This window comes from Carlito syrichta, unplaced genomic scaffold, assembly GCF_000164805.1.
Source record: "Carlito syrichta isolate Samal-C Ts95f unplaced genomic scaffold, Tarsius_syrichta-2.0.1 Scaffold315592, whole genome shotgun sequence".
Classification (NCBI taxonomy): Eukaryota; Metazoa; Chordata; class Mammalia; order Primates; family Tarsiidae; genus Carlito; species Carlito syrichta.
The window spans coordinates 327,125-347,988 of NW_007259688.1; the positions used below are offsets into that span (position 1 = coordinate 327,125).

General features: G+C 43.3%; 1 protein-coding gene across 1 annotated transcript in view; it reads left to right on the forward strand.

Moving 5' to 3' along the window:
- The first annotated feature begins 6 nt into the window (after positions 1–6).
- Positions 7–20,864, forward strand: part of HECTD1 (HECT domain E3 ubiquitin protein ligase 1) — a 104,102-nt gene continuing 83,244 nt past the window's right edge. The window contains exons 1-2 of the mRNA XM_008073013.2: positions 7–69; positions 1,082–1,249. Of these exons, the coding sequence (XP_008071204.1) occupies positions 1,110–1,249 (140 nt within the window). The 5' untranslated portion in view covers positions 7–69; positions 1,082–1,109. The remainder of the gene's footprint in view (positions 70–1,081; positions 1,250–20,864) is intronic.

Below are 20,864 nucleotides of genomic sequence, written 5' to 3' on the forward strand. Positions count from 1 at the left end.
CCGGCGGCCTCCTCTTGGATGGGAAGGCTTGCTGTGCTGCCCCCGAACTTCCCCTCGCCCCAGGCACGGGTAGTGAACTTTGCGGGGTTGGGGGCCGGGAAACCGGAGCGCGGGGCCAGCGCCTGGCTCGGCCGGGGCCTGAGTGTCGGGTCAGCCCCGCAGCTCGCCCCTGTTGGGTGCCCGCCGCGACCCGTCGCGCCTGCAGGTGCGCTACGTGGGACCCGGACCCAGAGCCGGCCTCCAGTCGGTGCGCGTGCGAGGACTCTGGTCATGACTTGCCTGCTGGGGCTGCTGCTCCGTGTTGTTTGTGTTTTTGCTTTTGAGCCAACTGCCCCATCCCGTGAAGATGGGGAAATAGGGCCCTAGATCGGCCTATATTCTGACCTGTTAGCCCTCTGCATGTACTTTTAGCATTTCTTTTTAAAAGTTTTAAGATCGGTGGTCAAGACTGCCAACATTCCGAGCCAGTTTTTCCGTCGTAGGTTGATCTTTTTATATAACGATCGTTTGTATTTGGACGTTTAAAAAACTGGAGTAATTAAATTGAGAAGTCAGCAGAATTTGTGAAATTGGAGGTACTTTTAAAGGAGAAACTCAGTTTTAGAGGGGGGATTGGATTAAAGCGCATGCCGCCTCTTCAAAATACTGGGTTTAAGCCTTATCTGAAGATCAATTTGGGGTTGGGGGGAGAAGTTTACTGGAAAAAAAAAAAAGAACCTCTAGTAGGTGTTCTTTGCCTTTTGGCACCGACATTAGCGATAGCAGTAGTGGGATCCGAAGCTTGTTTGACTATATTTGACAAAGGCAGTTCTGGTTTCTAGTTAAGCAGCAACCTAATCAGCTTATACTCTTGTGCAAAACTGGTTTTTGTTTAGTGTAGTATCTGAACGTTAAACCTGAGGACTGAGGAAAGTTGAAAAACTGCATTGAGCACCCCTCTGTCCAAATGTACTTATGAGTCTTTTTTAATTCCTAGGAGGACACCACGAAAATTGGTTCTAGCAGATGTAAAAGAAAAAAATTTCAGCCCAAGTTGTTCAGTTCTGGACATTTAGAGGACTTTTTCCTTTTCAAATTTAAGCAAAGAGGCTTTAAAAAAAAACAAAGCCATGGCAGATGTGGATCCTGATACATTGCTGGAATGGCTACAGATGGGGCAGGGAGATGAAAGGGACATGCAACTAATAGCCCTTGAACAGCTATGCATGCTGCTTTTGATGTCTGACAACGTGGATCGTTGTTTTGAAACGTAAGTACATTCCTTCATCATCTTCCTTTGGGGTTACTGTAGTGACATCTGTTTTCAGCCATTTGCTGACTTCAGTTTGTATAGAAATTTCTCTAGTGAAATGCTCCAGTGAATTTCAAAATGTATCTTTTAAAAAATTTCTGCAGAGCTTTGTATTTCCACTTTTCTGAGAAATAATAATTGATAGGTGAAGTAACTCTAGCAATGGTAATTGTGATGACACAAATGCATACTTGTTGAATGAGTGGGAATTAGGAGGAATACTAGTTTTAACCCACAGCTTGGTTGATTCATTTTAAAAATATGTCATGAACTGGGGAAAATACAAATATTTATTTTCTCTAAAAGTAACTATTTCAGTACCATGAAGTTGAATTAGAGAATAAGAGAGATGTCAATAAATGGATGTTTTGAACTGCCCATTTCTTCACTGATGTTGTCATATGACAGTGCTTTTGTCAAAGCAAATGATTGGTTTGTGAATTTCATTTTGGGGAGGCATAAACTGGATCTTAGTCATATAGCATACTTTTTGCAGTAGTAGAAACATTTTGAAGTTTGGAGACTTTGAACATTTTTATTCAGAGGTTGCAATATAAAATTTGTGCAAAAATGTAAAAGATAATTCATTACTAGATAGGCCATTAAAACCATGTTTTTCCTCTTATATAAGTGATAACTTGTCCAGTCACATTAACCATTCTTCTGAGGGCTCAGCACATGTTTGGTTTTTACTGTTTATTTTACGTTTATGTTTACAATTTTCAATTCCAGTAATAAATAACTGAAAATTCTGATGTTTCTGTATTCATTTCAATGTTATTTTAAGGTAATTTGTAGACAGTGTTTGAGATGTTGGCCTAAAATTTGATAGTTATCTTAGTGTCTTTTAGGTGAGAATAAAGGCTTATATTACTCACCAAATGGACAAGATATTTTTAACTGTCTTCATTTTTGGTTTTTTAATAAATCCTAGTTGTAAATCCTGTTAAGACTTTTTTTTTTTTAGTTGTAAATCCTGTTAAGACTTTTTTTTGAGTGGGAGTCTCACTCTGTCGCCCAGGCTGGAGTGGAGTGGCACGCTCATGGCCACTGAAGCCTCCACCTGCTGGACTCATGTGTTCCTTTCGCCTCAGCCTCCCAAGTAGCTGAAACTACAGGCACGCGCCATTATGCCCAGCTTATTTTTTGATTTATTGTAGAGATGAGGTCTTGCCAAGTTGCCCAGGCTAGTCTCGAACACCTGGGCTCAAGCAGGCCTCTGGCCTCTGCCTCCCAAAGAACTAGGATTACAGGTGTGAACCACTGCACCCAGCAAAACAGTTGTTAAAACAATACTATTACAATAAAAATTCTTATTAACAAAGTTTTCAAAAAACAATCAGTGGTCTGTTTATTTCAACTAATTTTTGTTATTGACTGACTCTGAGTACATAAGAATAATTTAGCCCCTCTGTTGGTAATTGTTTTAGCAGGATTTACAGAAAAGTGAAGTAGATTTTTAAGTATTTATAAATTTCATTAGGGGTGTTCATTAACCTGAGAAGGTATTTTAAACAGTTATGCTTGCTAGTCAAATCAACTGTCATTTCATATCTTCCATTTAGTACTAACATATAGTAGAGACATTTGTAATGGCATTTAAACAAAAAGTGTTAACCATATTCAAACAATGTAAAGGAAATTTTCAAAATGTAAAATTCATCTGTGTGTAAAATCCTACTATCCTAACATAACAACTGTTACTTTTTCCATTTTCCATTCCAGGCTTTACTCATATTTAGTATAATGTGATTTTTTTTTTTTTTTTTTTTAAGAGCTAAGTTGCCCAGGCTGGTCTCCAACTCCTGGTCAAGTGATCCTCCTACCTTAGCCCCTCCTGAGTAGCTAGGACTACACTGCTGTGCCACTGTGCCTGAATATATATATTTCTTTGAGTAGGCATCTTACTCCATGTCCCTCTGGCTGAAGTGCAGTGTCACGATCAAGGCTTACCCCAGCCTCTACCTCCTGGGCTCAGGAGATCCCTTCGCCTCAGCCTCAGACTCAGTAGCTGAGTCAATAGGCGCATGATACCACATTTGGCTAATTTTTTTTTTTTTTTTTTGTAGAGATATGAGGTTTCACTATGTTGCTCAGGCTGGTCTTGAATTCCTGGGCTCAAGCAGTTCTCCCTCATCAGCCTCCCAAAGTGTGAGATTACAGGTGTAAACCCACTGCCCAGTCTTGCACCTTGCTTTATAATAAAATTTTCAGAAAGATTAAATTAAAGTTAAGTCAGATGTGATTTACTATGTGAAGGTACAAGTGTAATTTTTCTTTTTTGAGTTGGAGTCTCACTCTGTCGCCCAGACTGGAGTGCAGTGGCCGCTCCCAGCCACCATGGCCTCGACCTGCTGGGCTCTGGCAATCCTTCCGCTTCAGCCTTCCAAGTAGCCGGAACTACAGGCGCGCGCTACCACACCTGGCTAATTTTTTGATTTATTGTGGAGATGAGGTCTCACCAAGTTGCTCAGGTGGGTCTCGAACCCACGGACTCAGGCAGTCCACTCACCTCGGCCTCCCAAGGCACGGGATTACAGGCTGAGCCACTGAACCTGGCTGAAATGAAATTTAAATTGAAATGGTTAGCCATGTTTCATGTAGTGTACCAGTTATCTCCAAAAAATAGACATTTGATTTAATTTTTTTTTTTTTTTTTGAGTTGGAGTCTCACTCTGTCGCCCAGACTGGAGTGCAGTGGCTGCTCCTGGCCACCGCAGCCTCGACCTGCCGGGCTCCGGCGATCCTTCCGCCTCAGCCTTCCAAGTAGCCGGAATTATAGGCACGCACTACCACGCCTAGCTGATTTTTTGATTTATTGTAGAGATGAGGTCTTGCTGCCCGGGCGGGTCTTGAACCTGCGGGCTCAGGCAATCCACCCACCTCAGCCTCCCAAAGGCGCGGGATTACAGGCTGAGCCACCGAGCCCGGCTAGCTGCTTTTTTTTTTTTTTTTTGAGTTGGAGTCTTGCTCTGTCGCCCAGACTGGAGGGCAGTGGCCACTCCCAGCCACCGCAGCCTCGACCTGCTGGGCTCCGATGATCCATCTGCCTCAGCCTTCTAAGTAGCTGGAACTACAGGCGCGCGCTACCACCCCCTGCTCATTTTGATTTATTGTAGAGATGAGGTCTCGCCAAGTTGCCCAGGCGGGTCTCGAACCCGCGGGCTCAGGCAGTCTACTCACCTCAGCCTCTCAAAGGCGCAGGATTACAGGCTGAGCCACTGAGCCCAACTGGCAGCTTTATTTTTAAACTTAGTATGCTTTCTTCATCTTACAGACAGATTTTCTTATTATCACAAGGGAAAATTGTCTTGGTTCCTCTTGAAACCAGTGAGACAGCATAGTGAGATGGAAAGAATAAGCTATAGCATCAGAGACCTGGGTTCAGATTCTTGGTCTACTGTGTTAGTTAGCCTCTGAGAGCCTTACTTTCTCCCTCCATAAAATAACAGTAATCTTGTTTCAGTGGGCTTCTTGTGAAGATTCAAGGAATGTATGGGAAGTGTTTTGAGTAAAGTAGGCCACCCACGGCTATCATTATTAACAAATAATCTGATTTTGAATTTTACTTTGGAACTTTATTTCATGAAACAGTGATTGATTTTGGGGTCTTTTAAAAGTCTTTTTTTTTTTTGAGTTGGAGTCTCACTCTGAAGCCTATGCTGGAATACAGTGGCTTGCACACAGCCACCACAGCCTCCACCTGCTGGGTCAGGTGATCCTTCCAACTCAGTCTTCCAAGTAGCTGGAACCACAGGTGCACGCCACCACGCCCTGCTAATTTTTTGATTTATTGTAGAGACAAGGTCTCACCAATTTGCCCAGGCTGGTCTCGAACTCTTGGGCTCAGGCAATCCTCTCACCTTGATCTCCCAAAGTGCTGGGAGTACAGCCGTGAGCCACCACGCCCTGCTGTTTTGATACATTTTTGCCGAGTATGTTGTTATTATTATTTTTAAAATTTATTTTATTTTTTAAATTTTTATTTATTTTATTTTTTTTTGAGCTGGAGTCTCACTCTGTCTCCCAGACTGGAGTGCAGTGGCCGCTCCCGGCCCCCGCAGCCTCGACCTGCTGGGCTCCAGTGATCCTTCCGCTTCAGGCTTGCGCTACCATGCCTGGCTGATTTTTTGTGTGTGATTTATTGTAGAGATGAGGTCTCGCCAAGTTGCCCGGCAGGTCTCGAACCCGCAGGCTCAGGCAATCCACTCACCTCAGCCTCCCAAAGGCACGGGATTACAGGTTGAGCCACCGAGCCCGGCTTGTTTTTTTTTTTTTTTTTGATAGTTATATGTCTGTTTAGTCAGGAAAGACATGTAGTGTGGCACAAACAATAGCCTTTTCAATGGGATAGACCTGCATTTGGATACCTGCCTTTTCCACGGAATAGTTGTATCATGACCTTTGAAGTCTGTTTTCTCATCCTTGCAGAATTTTTGTGAAAATTAAGTAAGATAATGTGCAAGATGTCTAACACAGTGCTTTTCACATAATAGTTGGTTTTTTTTCCGTTTAACTTAGAATTATACGTGACTCTCTATTTTTTGTTCCAGTATTGACATTGTCTTTTTGAAGTTAAGAAATATAATTTTAGCCAGGCTTGGTGGTTCAGCCTGTAATCCCACGCCTTTGGGAGGTGAGTAGATTGCCTGAGTGGATTGCCTGAGCCTGCGGGGTCGAGACCAACCTGGGCAACTTGGCGAGACCTCATCTCTACAATAAATCAAAAAATTAGCCGGACGTGGTAGCGCACGCCTGTAGTTCCAGCTACTTGGAAGGCTGAGGCGGAAGGATCGCCGGAGCCCAGCAGGTCGAGGCTGCGGTGGCCGGGAGTGTGCCACTGCCTTCCAGCCTGGGTGACAGTGTGAGACTCCAGCTCAGAAACAACAACAACAACAAAAGAAATACAATTTTTCTGTTATGCAGCAGTACTTTTTTTTTTTTGAGTTGGAGTCTCATTCTGTTGTCCAGGCATGTGTTGGCACGCTCACCGCCACTACAGCCTCAACCTGCTGGGCTCAGACGGTCCTTCTGCCTTAGCTTTTCAAGTAGCTGGAGCTCAGGCATGTACCACCATGCCTGGCTAATTTTTTGATTTATTGTAGAGATGAGGTCTCGTGAAGTTGCCCAGACTGGTCTCGAACTCCTGGTCTCAGGCACTTTTCTCACCTTGGCTTCCCAAAGTGCTGGGGTTCGTAGGCGTGAACCACCATACCTAGGCAGCAGCGCTTCTTTTAATGCCTGAACTTACCATAGTAATGGCTACAGTAAAATGGGTTCAAAACTGGTTTTTGCTTGTATCTGATGTATCACTGAGCTCTGAAATGCAATGAGTTATTCACTATCAAGTACTTTTTGCATTCACATCAAAATAGGTGATCATATGTGTTCATGTTATAAGCAGATAAATCCTGGGCTTTTGTAGATCCTGTTACAAAGCCTATTATAATTTAAAAGTTATATCTTGAAGATAAAACTTTTTGAAGATCTAAAAGCACCTTCTGAAGGTTTTAAATATCCCAGAAGGTGCTTTTAGATCCTAGAAGGTTCTATTTAAAAAATAATAATTTTACTTAATTTTGAGGGCACAGAAGGATCAGCAATGAAAAGTTGGTCTTCTTCCTTTTCCTGTTTCCTGGTTGCTGGGTTCTCCTCCCAGGAGAAAACCACTATTAATCATTTTCTAGTGTGTGTTTCAAGAGATAGCCCAAGGAGGATTGTTTTGAATTTGGATTTCAAAGCTGTTGAACAGAGTGGTAAAAATCTCCTGTTGTACGTTTACACTGAAAGATAAAAAATACCCGTACAGGGACAAGTTTTTTTTAACTTTTACATTGTCTTTCTACTTTATGTCAGGTATTAGAAAGATACAGTAATGACCAAAACAAATATAGGCTCTGCCCGTATGGTACTTAATAGTCTAATAGGGAAGGCATATTCAATATTACAAAAATAAAATTATGGATGCAAACTGTGATAAGTGCCATGAAAAGTTCAGGGTGCTGTGACAGCATGTAGCAGGGATAAGACCCGGAGGCGTGGGAGTGGTCTGAGAGGTCTTTGAGAAAGTGTGGCTTTTCTTAGAGATAGGAAAGATGACTGAGGAGAGATAAGAATGATTGAGGAACTTGGAGAAAGCCAGTGTGACTGGAGCAGGGAAAGGTTGCTGGAAGGATGGCCTAAAAGAGTAGGGGTACCCAAAAGAGTCTTTTGGGTACGCTAAGGCTTTTGGTTATATTATAAAAGAATGGGAAGGCATTGAGCTGCTGTAAATGAGTGAATGATTTGATTACATTTGTCTTTTTTTTTTTGAGTTAGAATCTCACTCTGTTGGCCAGGCTGGAGTGCAGTGGCATGCTCACTCCCACTGCAACCTCAATCTCCTGGGCTCAGGTGATCCTTCCACCTCAGCCTTCCAAGTAGCTGAAACTACAGGTGTGTACCACCACACCTGGCTAATTTTTTGATTTATTGTGGAGATGCAGTCTTGCCAAGTTGCCAAGGCTGGCCTTGAACCCCTGGGCTCAGGCAATCCTCTTACCTCCACCTCCCAAAGTGCTGAGATTACAATCGTGAGCCACTGCACTGCACCCGGCTTATATTTGTCTTTTAAAAACACTACCTGCTTTTATGGTGAACAGGTGGGGAGCACAGTGGGCTTCAAAAGAACATAGGCTTTTAGATGTATTAGGAGGCTGTGATCCAGGGAGAGAAGGGTGTTGTGATAAACGTGGAAATAAATGAATAGATACGAGAGTTTTGGAAGGGAAAATAGTCAGGACTTATTGAATAATTGGATGTGAGAGAGAAAGAAGGAGGGCTGTGGATGACTCAAGTCTGATATAGAAAACCTTGGAAGAGGACTGTGTTTTGAGTGGCTAAAATCAAGAGTTTGGATTTGGACATGTTGAGTATGAGGTAATTTTGAGACATCTCAGAGGAGATACCGAGTAAGCAGTTGATAAGGTTAGAAATTGGAGGTGAAGCTGAGCTCGGTGGCTCAGCCTGTAATCCCATGCCTTGGGAGGCTGAGGTGAGTGGATTGCCTGAGCCCGCGGGTTTGAGACCCGCCTGGGCAACTTGGCGAGACCTCATCTCTACAATAAATCAAAAAATCAGCCGGGCATGGTAGCGCATGCCTGTAATTCTGGCTATTCTGAAGGCTGAGGCGGAAGGATCACTGGAGCCCAGCAGGTCGAGGCTGCGGTGGCCAGGAGCGGCCACTGCACTCCAGTCTGGGTGACAGAGTGAGACTCCAACTCAAAAAAAAAGAAATTGGAGGTGAGACCTGAGTTAGAAAAACATTTTAGAGTCAAGGGCTTAAGGAGGTTAATCATGGGATGTGATTGAGGTCTAGGGCAGCAGTTGTTTTTTTTTTTTTTTTTTTGAGTCAGAGTCTCACTCTGTTGTCCAGGCTGGAGTGCAGTGGCACACTCATGGCCGCTGCGGCCTCGACTTACTGGGGCTCAGGAGATTTTTCTGTCTTAACCCTTTAAGTAGCTGGAACCACAGGCATGTGCCACCATGCCCAGCTGATTTTTTGATTTATTGTAGAGACGAGGTCTCACCAATTTGCTCAGGCTGGTCTCGAACTCCTGGGCTCAGCCTTCCAGGTTTTTGGAAGGTAAAATGGTCAGGACTTATTGAATAATTGGATGTGAGAGAGAAAGAAGGAGGGCTGTGGATGACTCAAGGGCTATGGATGACTTAAAACCTGCTGGGCTCAGGTGATCCTTCCGCCTCAGGCTTCCAAGTAGCCAGAACTACAGGCACGTGCTACCACGCCCCGGCTAATTTTTTTTTTAATTGTAGAGATGAGGTCTTATCAAGTTTCCCCAGGCTGGTCTGGAACCCTAGGGCTCAGGTAAATCCTCTCGCCTTGGCCCTCCAAAGTGCTGGGATTACAGGCTTGAATGCTTGGCCTATACCCCACATATTTTAAAAAATGGGATATTTAAAAAATGTATAAGCCGGGCTCGGTGACTCAGCCTGTAATCCCGCGCCTTTGGGAGGCTGAGGTGAGTGGATTGCCTGAGCCCGTGGGTTCGAGACCCGTCTGGGCAATTTGGCGAGACCATCTCTACAATAAAACAAAAAATCAGGCGGGTGTGGTAGTGCATGCCTGTAATTCTGGCTACTTGGAAGGCTGAGGCGGATCCTTCCGCAGTCAAGCAGGTTGAGGCTGCGGTGGCCGGGAGTGGCTGCTGCACTCCAGTCTGGGTGACAGAGTGAGTGAAAACAAAAAACAAAAAACAAACAAAAATGTATTCATTAATTTATTTAAAAATAATAAACTCAACCAGTCTTGGTGGCTCAGTCTGTAATCCTAGCACTTTGAGAGGTGGAGATGAGTGAATTGTCTGAGCCTGTAGGTTCAAGACTAGCCTGGGCAACTTGGCAAGACCTCCTTTCTACAGTAAATAAAAAATTAGCTGGGCATGGTAGTGTGTACCTGTAGTTCAGCTACTTGGAAGGCTGAGGCGGAAGGCCGGCTGGAGCCCAGTAGGTCTATGCTGGGGTGGCCATGAGTGTGCCTATTCCACTCCAGCCTGCACAACAGAGTAAGACTTCAGCTCAAAACAACAACAGCAACAACAAAAAACATTACATTTTATCATGAATATATTTTTGTGAAAAGTACATTTTCTTTTTTTCTTTTTTTTTTTTTTTGTGTTGGAGTGTCACTCTGTCACCCAGGCTAAAGCGTAGTGGCACACTCACGGCCACCGTAGCCTCAACCTGCTGGGCTCAGGTGATCTTTCTGTTTCAGTCTTCCAAGTAGCTGGAACTACAGGCACACACCACCACGCCTGGCTAATTTTTGATTTACTGTAGAGGTGAGATGTTGCCAGGTTGCCCAGCCTGTTCTCAAACCCGTGGGTTCAGGCAGTCTTCTCACCTTAGCCTCCCAAAATACTGGATTGTAGGTGTGAGCCACTGTGACTGGCAAAAAATACTTTTAAAATAAAATAGTTGGGAGAAAAGTGGCATTAATTTACAGTTTTGCAAAACTGTTTAAAGACTTTCATCATGTAAGACAGCTAGATTCTCATACTCAGTTCTGCATTCAGTTTGTTGCATTTTGTTGTTTTACATGAAATATGTGAAAAAAATTCACAGATGTAGTTGAAAAAGGGTAGAATATAATTTTTAAAACATAGAGTTATTCTTCTTTGATACCATACTAAAATTCAACAAGTTTTTTAAGGATTAGATATGTGCCTTCTGATATATCAATGAACATTTCAGACTGTTACATTAAAATCTGTTCGTCTGTCTTGTACCTTCAGTGGATGTTTTACCTGTATTTAATTTTGTAAAACCATACATTGTCATGTGGAAAATATCAGTCCACTGAATTATACAGCTATTCCAAATTTTGACATATGTCATTCTACTGTGTCAAAAACTCACATTTGGCAGGGCGTGGTGGCTCACACCTGCAATCCCAACACTTTGGAAGGCAGAGGTGAGAGGATTGCCTGAGCCCAGGGGTTCGAGACCAGTCTGGGCAACTTGGAGGTCTCTACGATAAACCACAGAAATTAGCCAAGGGTGATGTTGCGTGCCTGCAGTTCCATCTTCTTGGAAGGCTGAGGTGGAAGGATCGCCTGAGCCCAGCAGGGTTGTGGCTGCATAGCTGTAAGCTTGCCACTGGAGCGTGTACTCCAGCTTGGGCGGCAAAGTGAGACTCCAACTTAAAGCAAACAACCTCATGGTTATTAACAAATTCATGATCGACACATTTTTTACTTTCTTTATGCTGATTCTGGTTGGAAAGAAAAAAAATCTGAAGCTGGTTGCCACAAACTTCTGTCATTAAGCACAAGTGAAATGGTCTTTTCTAAACTGTCACATTTTTCACAATACAGTTGAAAGTTGCAGACACATCCAGTATTTGCCTCAGACACCACTCTTTTTTGTTGTTGTTGAGTTGAAGTCTCACGCTGTCGCCCAGACTGTCGCTTCTGGCCACTGCAGCCTCGACCTGCTGGGCTCCGGCGATCCTTCCGCCTCAGCCTTCCAAGTAACTGGAACTACAGGCGCGCTCTACCACGCCCGGCTAATTTTTTGATTTATTGTAGAGATGAGGTTTCGCCTGCCCAGGCGGTTCTCGAACCCGCAGGCTCAGGCAATTCACTTACCTCAGCCTCCCAAAGGCGGGGGATTACAGGCTGAGCTACCGAGCCCGGCTTAGACACCACTCTTGACTAGCATTCTGCACTTTGTATTTTTATTTGGATTATAAACTAAATATACATTATTCAGAAACAGAATTTGTAAAGACGTAAATTCACATCAACAACCAGGAGCAGAATTTGGAATGACGTCAGTTAACGTCAGTGATAGCAAATGAGTTAATATGACTACTTATCCCAGCAGAAAAGTCTTTTAAGTATTGAGAAGCTGTCAAGCTTATTGTGGCAAATACAGGTTTTCCAAAGTTGTAATTTTTACTTTGAAGATTGACTGTTAACATTGGTAACGAATACTTTCAGTTGTTTTCCTTGAAGTGAAAGGTATACTTCATTGAGGAAATGTTTACCAAGTATTCAGATCTGAATAATCACATTTTGTCTATTTTCTTTCAAGTAAAAATGGTGTTGCAAGAAAAAAGCCACTAATTCAGCTCTCAAACAGTTATACATGTACTCTTCCTTGACATATAGCCATTATTCTTTGGTATGCAGATGTGCTTTATACTTACTTCCTATTTCCTTAAGTAGAATATGACAAAGATGCATATTCAAGGGTTGAGATTTAGTAAAATTAATGTTTTTGTTGCTCCATCAGGATTATTCTTTGGTGAAACTGTTTTTTTTCTTCATACCAGTGCTTGGCAGTAAAGAATACAATTAACTAGGAATACTGCCCTGATTGAGTGCTACTGCCCTGATTCATGTTAAAGTACCCGCAGGTTTACAAGCCATTGCTTTTGCATCATTAGTGCACATGTCAATTCAGGAAAGAAAGAGGCTCAAGAAGAGAAAGGGCAGTTGTGTTGTCTAAGGGAGAGGTCAGGTAGGGTGAAGACTAAACGGTGTCCTTTGCATTTAGGAGCAGTTTCAAGGTCATTGAGCTTAGTGAGATCTGAGTGGAGTGGCAGTAAGGAGCAGGTTTGAATGGGTTGAGCAGTGAGTGGGACCTGAAATGGAGGACGCATGGAAAATTTTTTGAGAAATTTCATTGAAAAAAATGTGGGACTTTTATCTGTCTATCTCTTTCTCTATCTATCTATCTATCTGTCTGTCTGTCTATCTATCTATCTATCTATTTTTTTGATTTGGAGTCTCACTCTATCACTTAGGCTGGAGTGCAGTGGTACGCTCACGGCCACCGCAGTGTCAATCTACTGGACTCAGGCAATCCTTCCGCCTTAGCCTTCCAAGTAGCTGGAACTACAAGACAGCAGTACCACGCCCTGATAATTATTTATTTATTTATTTATCATGATGAGGTCTTGCCATGTTGCCCAGGCTGGTCTTGAACCCCCAGACTCAGACAATCCTTTTGCCTCGGTCTCCCAAAGTGCTGGGATTGCAGACTTGAGCCACCGTACCCGGCCTGTTTATTTTTTATTTACTTTTATTTTCTTTTTTGAGTAAGAGCCTCACTCTGTCACCCAGGCTGGAGTGCAGTGTGACATGTTCATGGCCACTGCAGCCTCGACCTGCTGGGCTCAGTTGATCCTTCCGCCTCAGCCTTCCAAGTAGCTGGAACCACAGGCATGCACCACCAACACCCAGCTAATTTTTTGATTTATTGTAGTTGATTTACCAAGTTGCCCAGGCTGTTCCTGAACCCCTGGAATCAGTCAGTCCTCTCGTCTCCACCTCCCAAAGTGTTGGAATTAGAAGCCGGAGCCACCATATCCATCAGGGCCTTTTCTTTTAAGAGACAAAGAGATAGAAAATGAATAATTCATAGTGTAAGGATGAAAAACTGGAAAAAAACTGACTTTTGGCCGGGTTCAGTCACTCAGCCTGTAATCCTGCACTTTGGGAGGCTGAAGTGAGTGGATTGCCTGAGCCCGCAGGTTCGTTACCCGCCTGGGCAACTTGGCGAGACCTCATCTCTACAATTAATCAAAAAATTAGCTGGGTATGGTAGCGCGCGCCTGTAGTTCCAGCTACTTGGAAGGTTGAAGCCGGGTTTGGTGGCTCAGCCTGTAATCCCGCGCCTTTGGGAGGCTGAGGTGAGTGGATTGCCTGAGCCCGCGGGTTCGAGACCCGCCTGGGCAGGCGAGACCTCATCTCTACAATAAAATTAAAAAATCAGCCGGGCCTGGTAGTGCGCGCCTGTAGACTGGTTTCTAGTTGAGACCTCCTCTGGAAAACCTATGTGTGAACTCTCAGTGTGGCTGCTTATGCTTCCTCACAGAATAGTGACTGGGTTCTGAGCAAGAGTTCCAAAAGAATCCATTAGGTGTATCATTTTATTTACTGACTTAACTTTTGAAGTCACATGGCAGTCATTTTTACTATAATCATAAACCTGCCCGGATTCCAGGGGCTCTCTCAGTGGGAATGGTATAAAGTCACATTGTAAAAAAGAATGGTGAATTGAAAGATTGATAATGTTGTGAACATGATTGGGAAATACTAGCTGCCCCATCATGTAATTCCTCAAGCCTCTATCCTTTGCATATACTTTACTTGACTGGACGCAGTGGCTCACCTCTATAATCCCAGTACTTTGGGAGGCAGAGGTGAGAGGAATTCCTGAGTCCACAGGTTCAAGACTAGCCTGGGCAATTTGGTGAGACCTCATCTCTGTAGTAAAATAAAAAAATTAGCTGGGTGCTGGTGTGTGCCTTTAGTTCCAGCTACTTGGAATGCTGAGGCAGAAGCATCACCTGAGCCCAGCAGGTTGAGGCTGAGGTGGCCCTGAGTGTGCCACTGCACTCCAGCCTGGGTGACAGAGTGAGACTCCAACTCCAAAAAAAAAAAAGAATAAGAATACTTTGTTCTTGCTTGCTTGCTTGGCCAACTTCTATTATATGGTGTATTGAGCATCTTTTATGTGCTGAGCACTTGTTCTCATATTTTATGTACATTATCTCATTTTACTTAACTATTTAATTTTTTTTTGAGTCGGAGTCTCACTCTGTTGCCAGACTGGAGTGCAGTGGCACGGCTCCCGGCCACCGCAGCCTGGACCTGCTGGGCTCTGGCGATCCTTCCACTCAGCCTTCCAAGTAGTAGGAACTACAGGCACGCGCTACTACGCCTGGCTAATTTTTTGATTTATTGTAGAGATGAAGTATCGCCAAGTTGCCTCCCTTTATTATGGGAGGGCCTCGAACCCACTGGCTTGGACAATCCACTCACCTCGGCCTCCCAAAGCACGGGATTACAGGCTGAGCCACGGAGCCCAGCTTACTTAACTCCTTAAAGTTAAATACCTTGTTTTAACTTAAACTTCATCCTTTTTTCTTTCTTTTCTTTGTTTTTTTGAGTTGGAGTCTCATTCTGTTGTCCTGGCTGTACTGCAGTGGCACTGCAACCTTGACTTGCTGGGTGATTCTTCTGCCTCAGTTTTCCAAGTAGCTGGAACTATAGGCACATGCCACCATGCCTGGCTACTTTTTTATTTTATTTATTGTAGAGATGAGGTCTTGCCAAGTTGCCCAGGCTGGTCTTGAACCTGTGGACTCAGGCCATCTTCTCACCTCGGCCTCTCAAAATGCTGGGATTATAGGCATGAGCCACCGTGCCCGGCCATCTTCATGCTTTTCTTTGAGGTCTTTGTGTCCCCCAAACCCCCTGAATTGAGCTTTCCCTCTGATAACTTTTCATGAACCACATGTTTTAGGTTTTTATTCATAATACTCATTTTATTTCTCTTTATTTAGTTAAATTATGTTTCCATTAAAATGGGCTTCTTAAGACAAGTATTATTTTCATGTATTCATTTATCAAAGATTTGAAAAGATAAGTACTTGGCTTGGTAGTAGGAAAACAGATAAGGTACAGACCATGTTCTCATGTAGCTCATGTTTTCATGGATGAGGCAGACAGATAAATGGGCAGATATTATAATCTGTTGGATATTTTGGTAAATAGGAATCACTGAATGCTCTGAAACCACCCAGAAGAAACATCTGAGAATGGATAGTGAGGTTGGTCTTAGGCAAACTTCCTGGAGTTTTCCTAAAGTTTTTAAAACATAATTTCTAAAATGGTCTTGAAAAAAGGCGTAGGAGGAAGAAGATGAAAAGGGGACTAAAAACATTTCTCAAGCCGGGCTCGGTGGCTCAGGCTGTAATCCCACGCCTTTGGGAGGCTGAGGTGAGTGGATTGCCTGAGCCCGTGGGTTCGAGACCCGCCTGGGCGACGAGAACTCGTCTCTACAATAAATCAAAAATTAGCCGGGCGTGGCAGCACATGCATGTGATTCCGGCTACTCGGAAGGTTGAGGTGGAAGGATCGCCGGATCCCGGCAGGTCGAGGCTGTGGTGACTGGGAGCAGCCACCGCACTCCAGTCTGGGCGACAGAGTGAGACTCCAACTCAAAAAAAAAATAAAAAAATAAAAATAAAAAATAAAAACATTTCTTATAGAGGGAACAGCATATGCAAGGACAAGAAGATATGAACATTTAGAGTGGGGTGGGAATTATGTATAGTTGCTATGTTTGGTAAAGTAGTAATGCATTGTTTGTGTGTCAAGTTGTGGATAGGGACAACGGATGAGGCTGAACTTCACTCAGACCATGGAGGGCCTTGTATGTAATCTTGATGGATTTGGATTTTATCCTCCGGGTAGTTAAGGATTAAACAGAATATGACAGTGTCAGATTTGTGTTTTAGAAAAATGACTTTGATGATAGAGTAGTGAATGGACTGGAGGCCTAGTGAGAGAATCTAGTTAGCAAGCTGTTGTAGTAATACAGAAAAGAAATGATGAGGGGTGGAATTCAAGGGAGAGACAGATATTAAACAGATTTAGGAGGTAGAATCCACAAATATTGTATTCTGTATTTTGGAAACAGGAGTTTTGGAATGATTTTGTGATTTTTTTTGAGTGACTGGGTGGATGGTAGGTTAGAGAGTATGGTGGCTTTTCGTAGGGAAGCTTCTTTTAGTTTTGAGAAAGTTGTGTTTGAAGGTTCCTGAAACATATCCAGATAGTGATGCATTAGTAGGTGAGACATTTGGGTGTGCAGTTTTGGGATTCAGAGGAGCAATTTGGGCTAGAGTCCACAGTTGGCATTTTGCTTTACTATGGGAAATGAGAGAAAAAGATGGAAGTGGATTCACTTGTTTGTATTGTGGGAAAGTTGGGGAGGCGTGGTGTAATGAGGTAGGTGACCCATGGGCATTGGGCCAGGATGAAGTTGTGTGGGGAAGGATGGGGGTATATTCGTGAGGTGTCTGTCATGTGAAGTGGAGGGGTAGATCAGTAAGGGAGCTGAGGGCTTTCTTTTTGTTTGGCTTATCTTTCCAGAAGCAAAAAAAAATTCTTAAGTTTTCTAGTAATCATTTATTCAATATGTAGAACTCTAGTGTTTCCTCTATGCAGGGAACTCTGCTGGGTGCTGTATTAAAACAAATCTACTCCTGAGGAACTTGCAGGCTTTTAGGAGAGAGTTCAAATAGATAACAAGAAATAAAATATAACTTGTAAGGTAAGAGAAAAAGCAGTCCTGCTTTGGGTAGTTAGGGAAGGTAAAAGTCAAGGAGGTGACATTTAGACTTAGTCAGCTATGGGGAGAGTTGGGGGAATAGGGTTTCAGGCAGAAGGAACAACAGCTATGTTTAGTTTTTACCTATCTCTGTTTTACAAACCATGAGTTTATACTTCTAGTTCTAATCTATTTGCTACCACAGTGTTTATGCTAGTTTTATCTTTTTATCTTTTTATTTCTGTATTTGTAACTCCCCTTTCCTACTGTGAGACCCATGGCTCCCATTATCCTTAGTAATATTAATTTATTTGATCAGTTCCCCTGTATGTGTCAAGTGCCCATCACTGTACGTAGCAGCTGCCCCCCTCTCCCCAACATTTCCATGCACAGATGTCCAATTCACCTTGCTCATGCTCTAACATTCTATAACAGAATGACCCTCTCCTCACTCTAGTAGCCCTTGACACCAGAGCTAGACATCTCTCTTTTTTTTTTTGAGTTGGCGTTTCACTCCGTCTCCCGGACTGGAGTGCAGTGGCTGCTGGGCTCCGGCGATCTTTCCGCCTCAGCCTTCCGAGTAGCCGGAATTACAGGCGCACGCTACCACGCCCAGCTGATTTTTGATTTTATTGTAGAGATGAGGTCTCGCCAAGTTGCCCAGGTGGGTCTCGAACCCACGGGCTCAGGCAGTCCACTCCCCTCAGCCTCCCAAAGGCGCGGGATTACAGGCTGAGCCACCGAGCCCGGCTTAGACATCTCTTATGTAGATGTCTAAGGGGTTATTTCAGTAGTCCAGATATGACTTTGAAGTTGGCTTAGATTAGATTGATTGATTGAGTTGGAGTCTCACTCGCTCGCCTGGACTGGAGTGCCGTAGCCGCTCCTGGCCACCGCAGCCTCGACCTGCTGGGCTCCGGCGATTCTTCCGCCTCCGCCTTCCAAGTAGCCAGAATTACAGGCATGCGCTACCACGCCCGGCTGATTTTTTGATTTATTGTAGAGATGAGGTCTCGCTGCCCAGGCGGGTCTCGAACCCGCGGGCTCAGGCAATCCACTCACCTCAGCCTCCCAAAGGCGCGGGATTACAGGCTGAGCCACCGAGCCCGGCTTAGATTAGATTTATAAAAGGATATGGAGAGAAGTGGACAGATTTAGGATATATTTTGGAGGGCTTAAGTGGTGGAATTTGATGGATTTGGTGTATAATGTGAAGAAAATGGAGGGAGGATCAAGAGTGATTCTCAGGTTTCTGGCTTTCTTGATGGTTGACATTTACTATGATGGAGATTTGGGAAGAGAGGCATAGTTTAGTAATTTTTTTTTAATATATTCATTTTAAGATGCCTTTGGTAGTTCTAAATGGAGATAGTGATAGTAAGTTTGTCTAGGTGGTGAAAATACTTTGGGAGTTTTCGTGGTATGTGATGAGATTTATATCCATGGTGTATGGACTAAGGAAAAGAGGTGTAATACAGGAGAAATGAGAAGGGAATCTAACTCGAGTCACGATGGCCATCATCAATAACTCAAAACAACAGATGCTAGGGAGGATGCAAGGGAAAGGGAACACTTCTACACTGTTGGTGGGAGTGTAAACTAATACAACCTAAAAGATTCCTAAAAGATTTAAGAGCTGACCTTCCATACCACCCCGCATTCCCCCTACTGGGAATATACCTGGAGAAACTCAAATCACTATGAAAAAGATACCTGCACATGTATGTTTATTGCAGCATTGTTCACAATAGCAAAAGCATGGAATCAACTGTGCTGCCCATCGAAAGAGGACTGGATAAAAAAATGTGGTGCATATCCATGATGGAATATTATGCAGCCATCAAGCAGGACAAAATTATGAGCTTCATGGCAACTTGGATGGACTTAGAGTTTATAATACTGAGTGATCTATCGCAGAAACAAAGAACTGAGTATCACATGTTCTCACTTACAAGTAGACTTTGAACAATTATTGTAATACTATAAGAAAAGGATTGGCAGTAGTGGGAAACTACCGAGGTTGGAGGGGGAGGAGGGATTGGCAGTATTGGGAATTTGCCAGGGTATGTGGAGGGCACATCTCATCAACAAGGGTACCTGCATAATGAACATTTGTATACCTAACCCTGAATTGTACTCCACATCTTTAAAATAAAAAAATAAAAAAAAAGGGAATCTGGAGTGAGGATAGAGTGGAAAACCAAAGGAGTAATAACACCAAGAGAGTATTGAAGAAAAGACGTGATATACTCATTGCAGACAGTGGAAAAAAATGCAGTAGAATTATTAGGCATTGGACTCATTTAAGTTTGGTGATCATAATTTATAGTGAGATCAGTTTTCTTGATTGTGAATATTTTTTCTTAGTCAATTCCTATTGACATAGATTCTGATCCAGGAAAGGTGGTAGTTGTTGTAGCCAAGAGATTTGACAGTTTTCCTCCTGAAGGCAGTCATCATTTAATCATCATAAAACTCAAATTTAATCATCATAAAACTCAAGTTGAATTCAAAGACCAGTTTGCATTATCTATCAACACAGCTTTTCTTTGAAAATAATGCTAAGAAATTCCAATTCCCTTACTGATAACTGAGGAATCAGTTTTAAAATCTTATATGTGCCAGGTGTGGTGGCTCACACTGGTAATCCCAGCACTTTGGAAGGTATAGACGAGGGGATTGCCTGAGCCCAGGATTTGAAACCAGCCTCAGCAACTTGGAGAGACCTCATCTCTACAATAAATCAAGAAAAATTAGCTGGGCATGATGGCTCATTCCTGTAGTACCAGCTACTTGGAAGGCTGAGGCGGAAGGATCGCCTGAACCCAGCAGATCGAGGCTATGGTGGCATGAGTGTGCCACTGCACTCCAGACTGGGTGACAGAGTGAGACTCCGACTCCAAAAAAAAAAAAAATGCTGTGTTTATAATACAACAGCTATATTAAAGCATATCTAGTCGAGTATCTATTAGGAAACAGCATTTATTTGTCATTTATTTTAGTTTCAGTATGAACTTTAGTTTCAAGTAATGTAACTACAGTTCCCTCAATTATTCTGTACTTTTTAGAATTCATTAATTAATCTTTGCATTTACTTCCCTACCACTTTGATCAATTTGTAGTTAATTTGTATTGTTGAGATTTGTAATTGGCTTTTCAATTCTAAACAAACACTGTTAACCTATATTTTATTTTATTTTATTTTATTTATTATTTTTGAGTTGGAGTCTCACTCCATCACCCAGACTGGAGTGGAGTGGCCACTCCTGGCCACCGCAGCCTCGACCTGCTGGGCTCCGGGGATCCTTCTGCCTTAGCCTTCCAAGTAGCCAGAATTACAGGCATGCGCTACCACGCCCGCCTGATTTTTTGATTTATTGTAGAGATGAAGTCTCGCTGCCCAGGCGGATCTCGAACCCGCGGGCTCAGTTAAACTATATTTTATTTTTTTAGTTTTTTGAGTTGGAGTCTCACTCTGTCACCCAGACTGGAGTACAATGGCTGCTCCCTTCCACCTCAGCCTTCCAAGTAGCCCGAACTACAGGCGTGCGCTACCACGCCCAGCTAATTTTTGCTTTATTGTAGAGATGAGGTCTCGCCAAGTTAACCAGGCAGGTCTCGAACCCGCGGGCTCAGGCAATCCACTCAACTCGGCCTCCCAAAGTGCTGAGATTACAGGCTGAGCCACCGAGCCCAGCCTACTTCTATGTTTTTACTAAGAAATTCTATGTAAAACTCATCTATCTCCTAGCAGCCAGGACAAATTCAAAAGGATATGTAGTAAAAAATGTAGATTTCATATATATATGTTGTTATATTTTATTTAAAATGTAGTAAAAGCCGGGCTCGGTGGCTCAGCCTGTAATCCTGCGCCTTTGGGAAGCTGAGGTGAGTGAATTGCCTGAGCCCACGGGTTCGAGACCCGCCTGGGCAGCGAGACCTCATC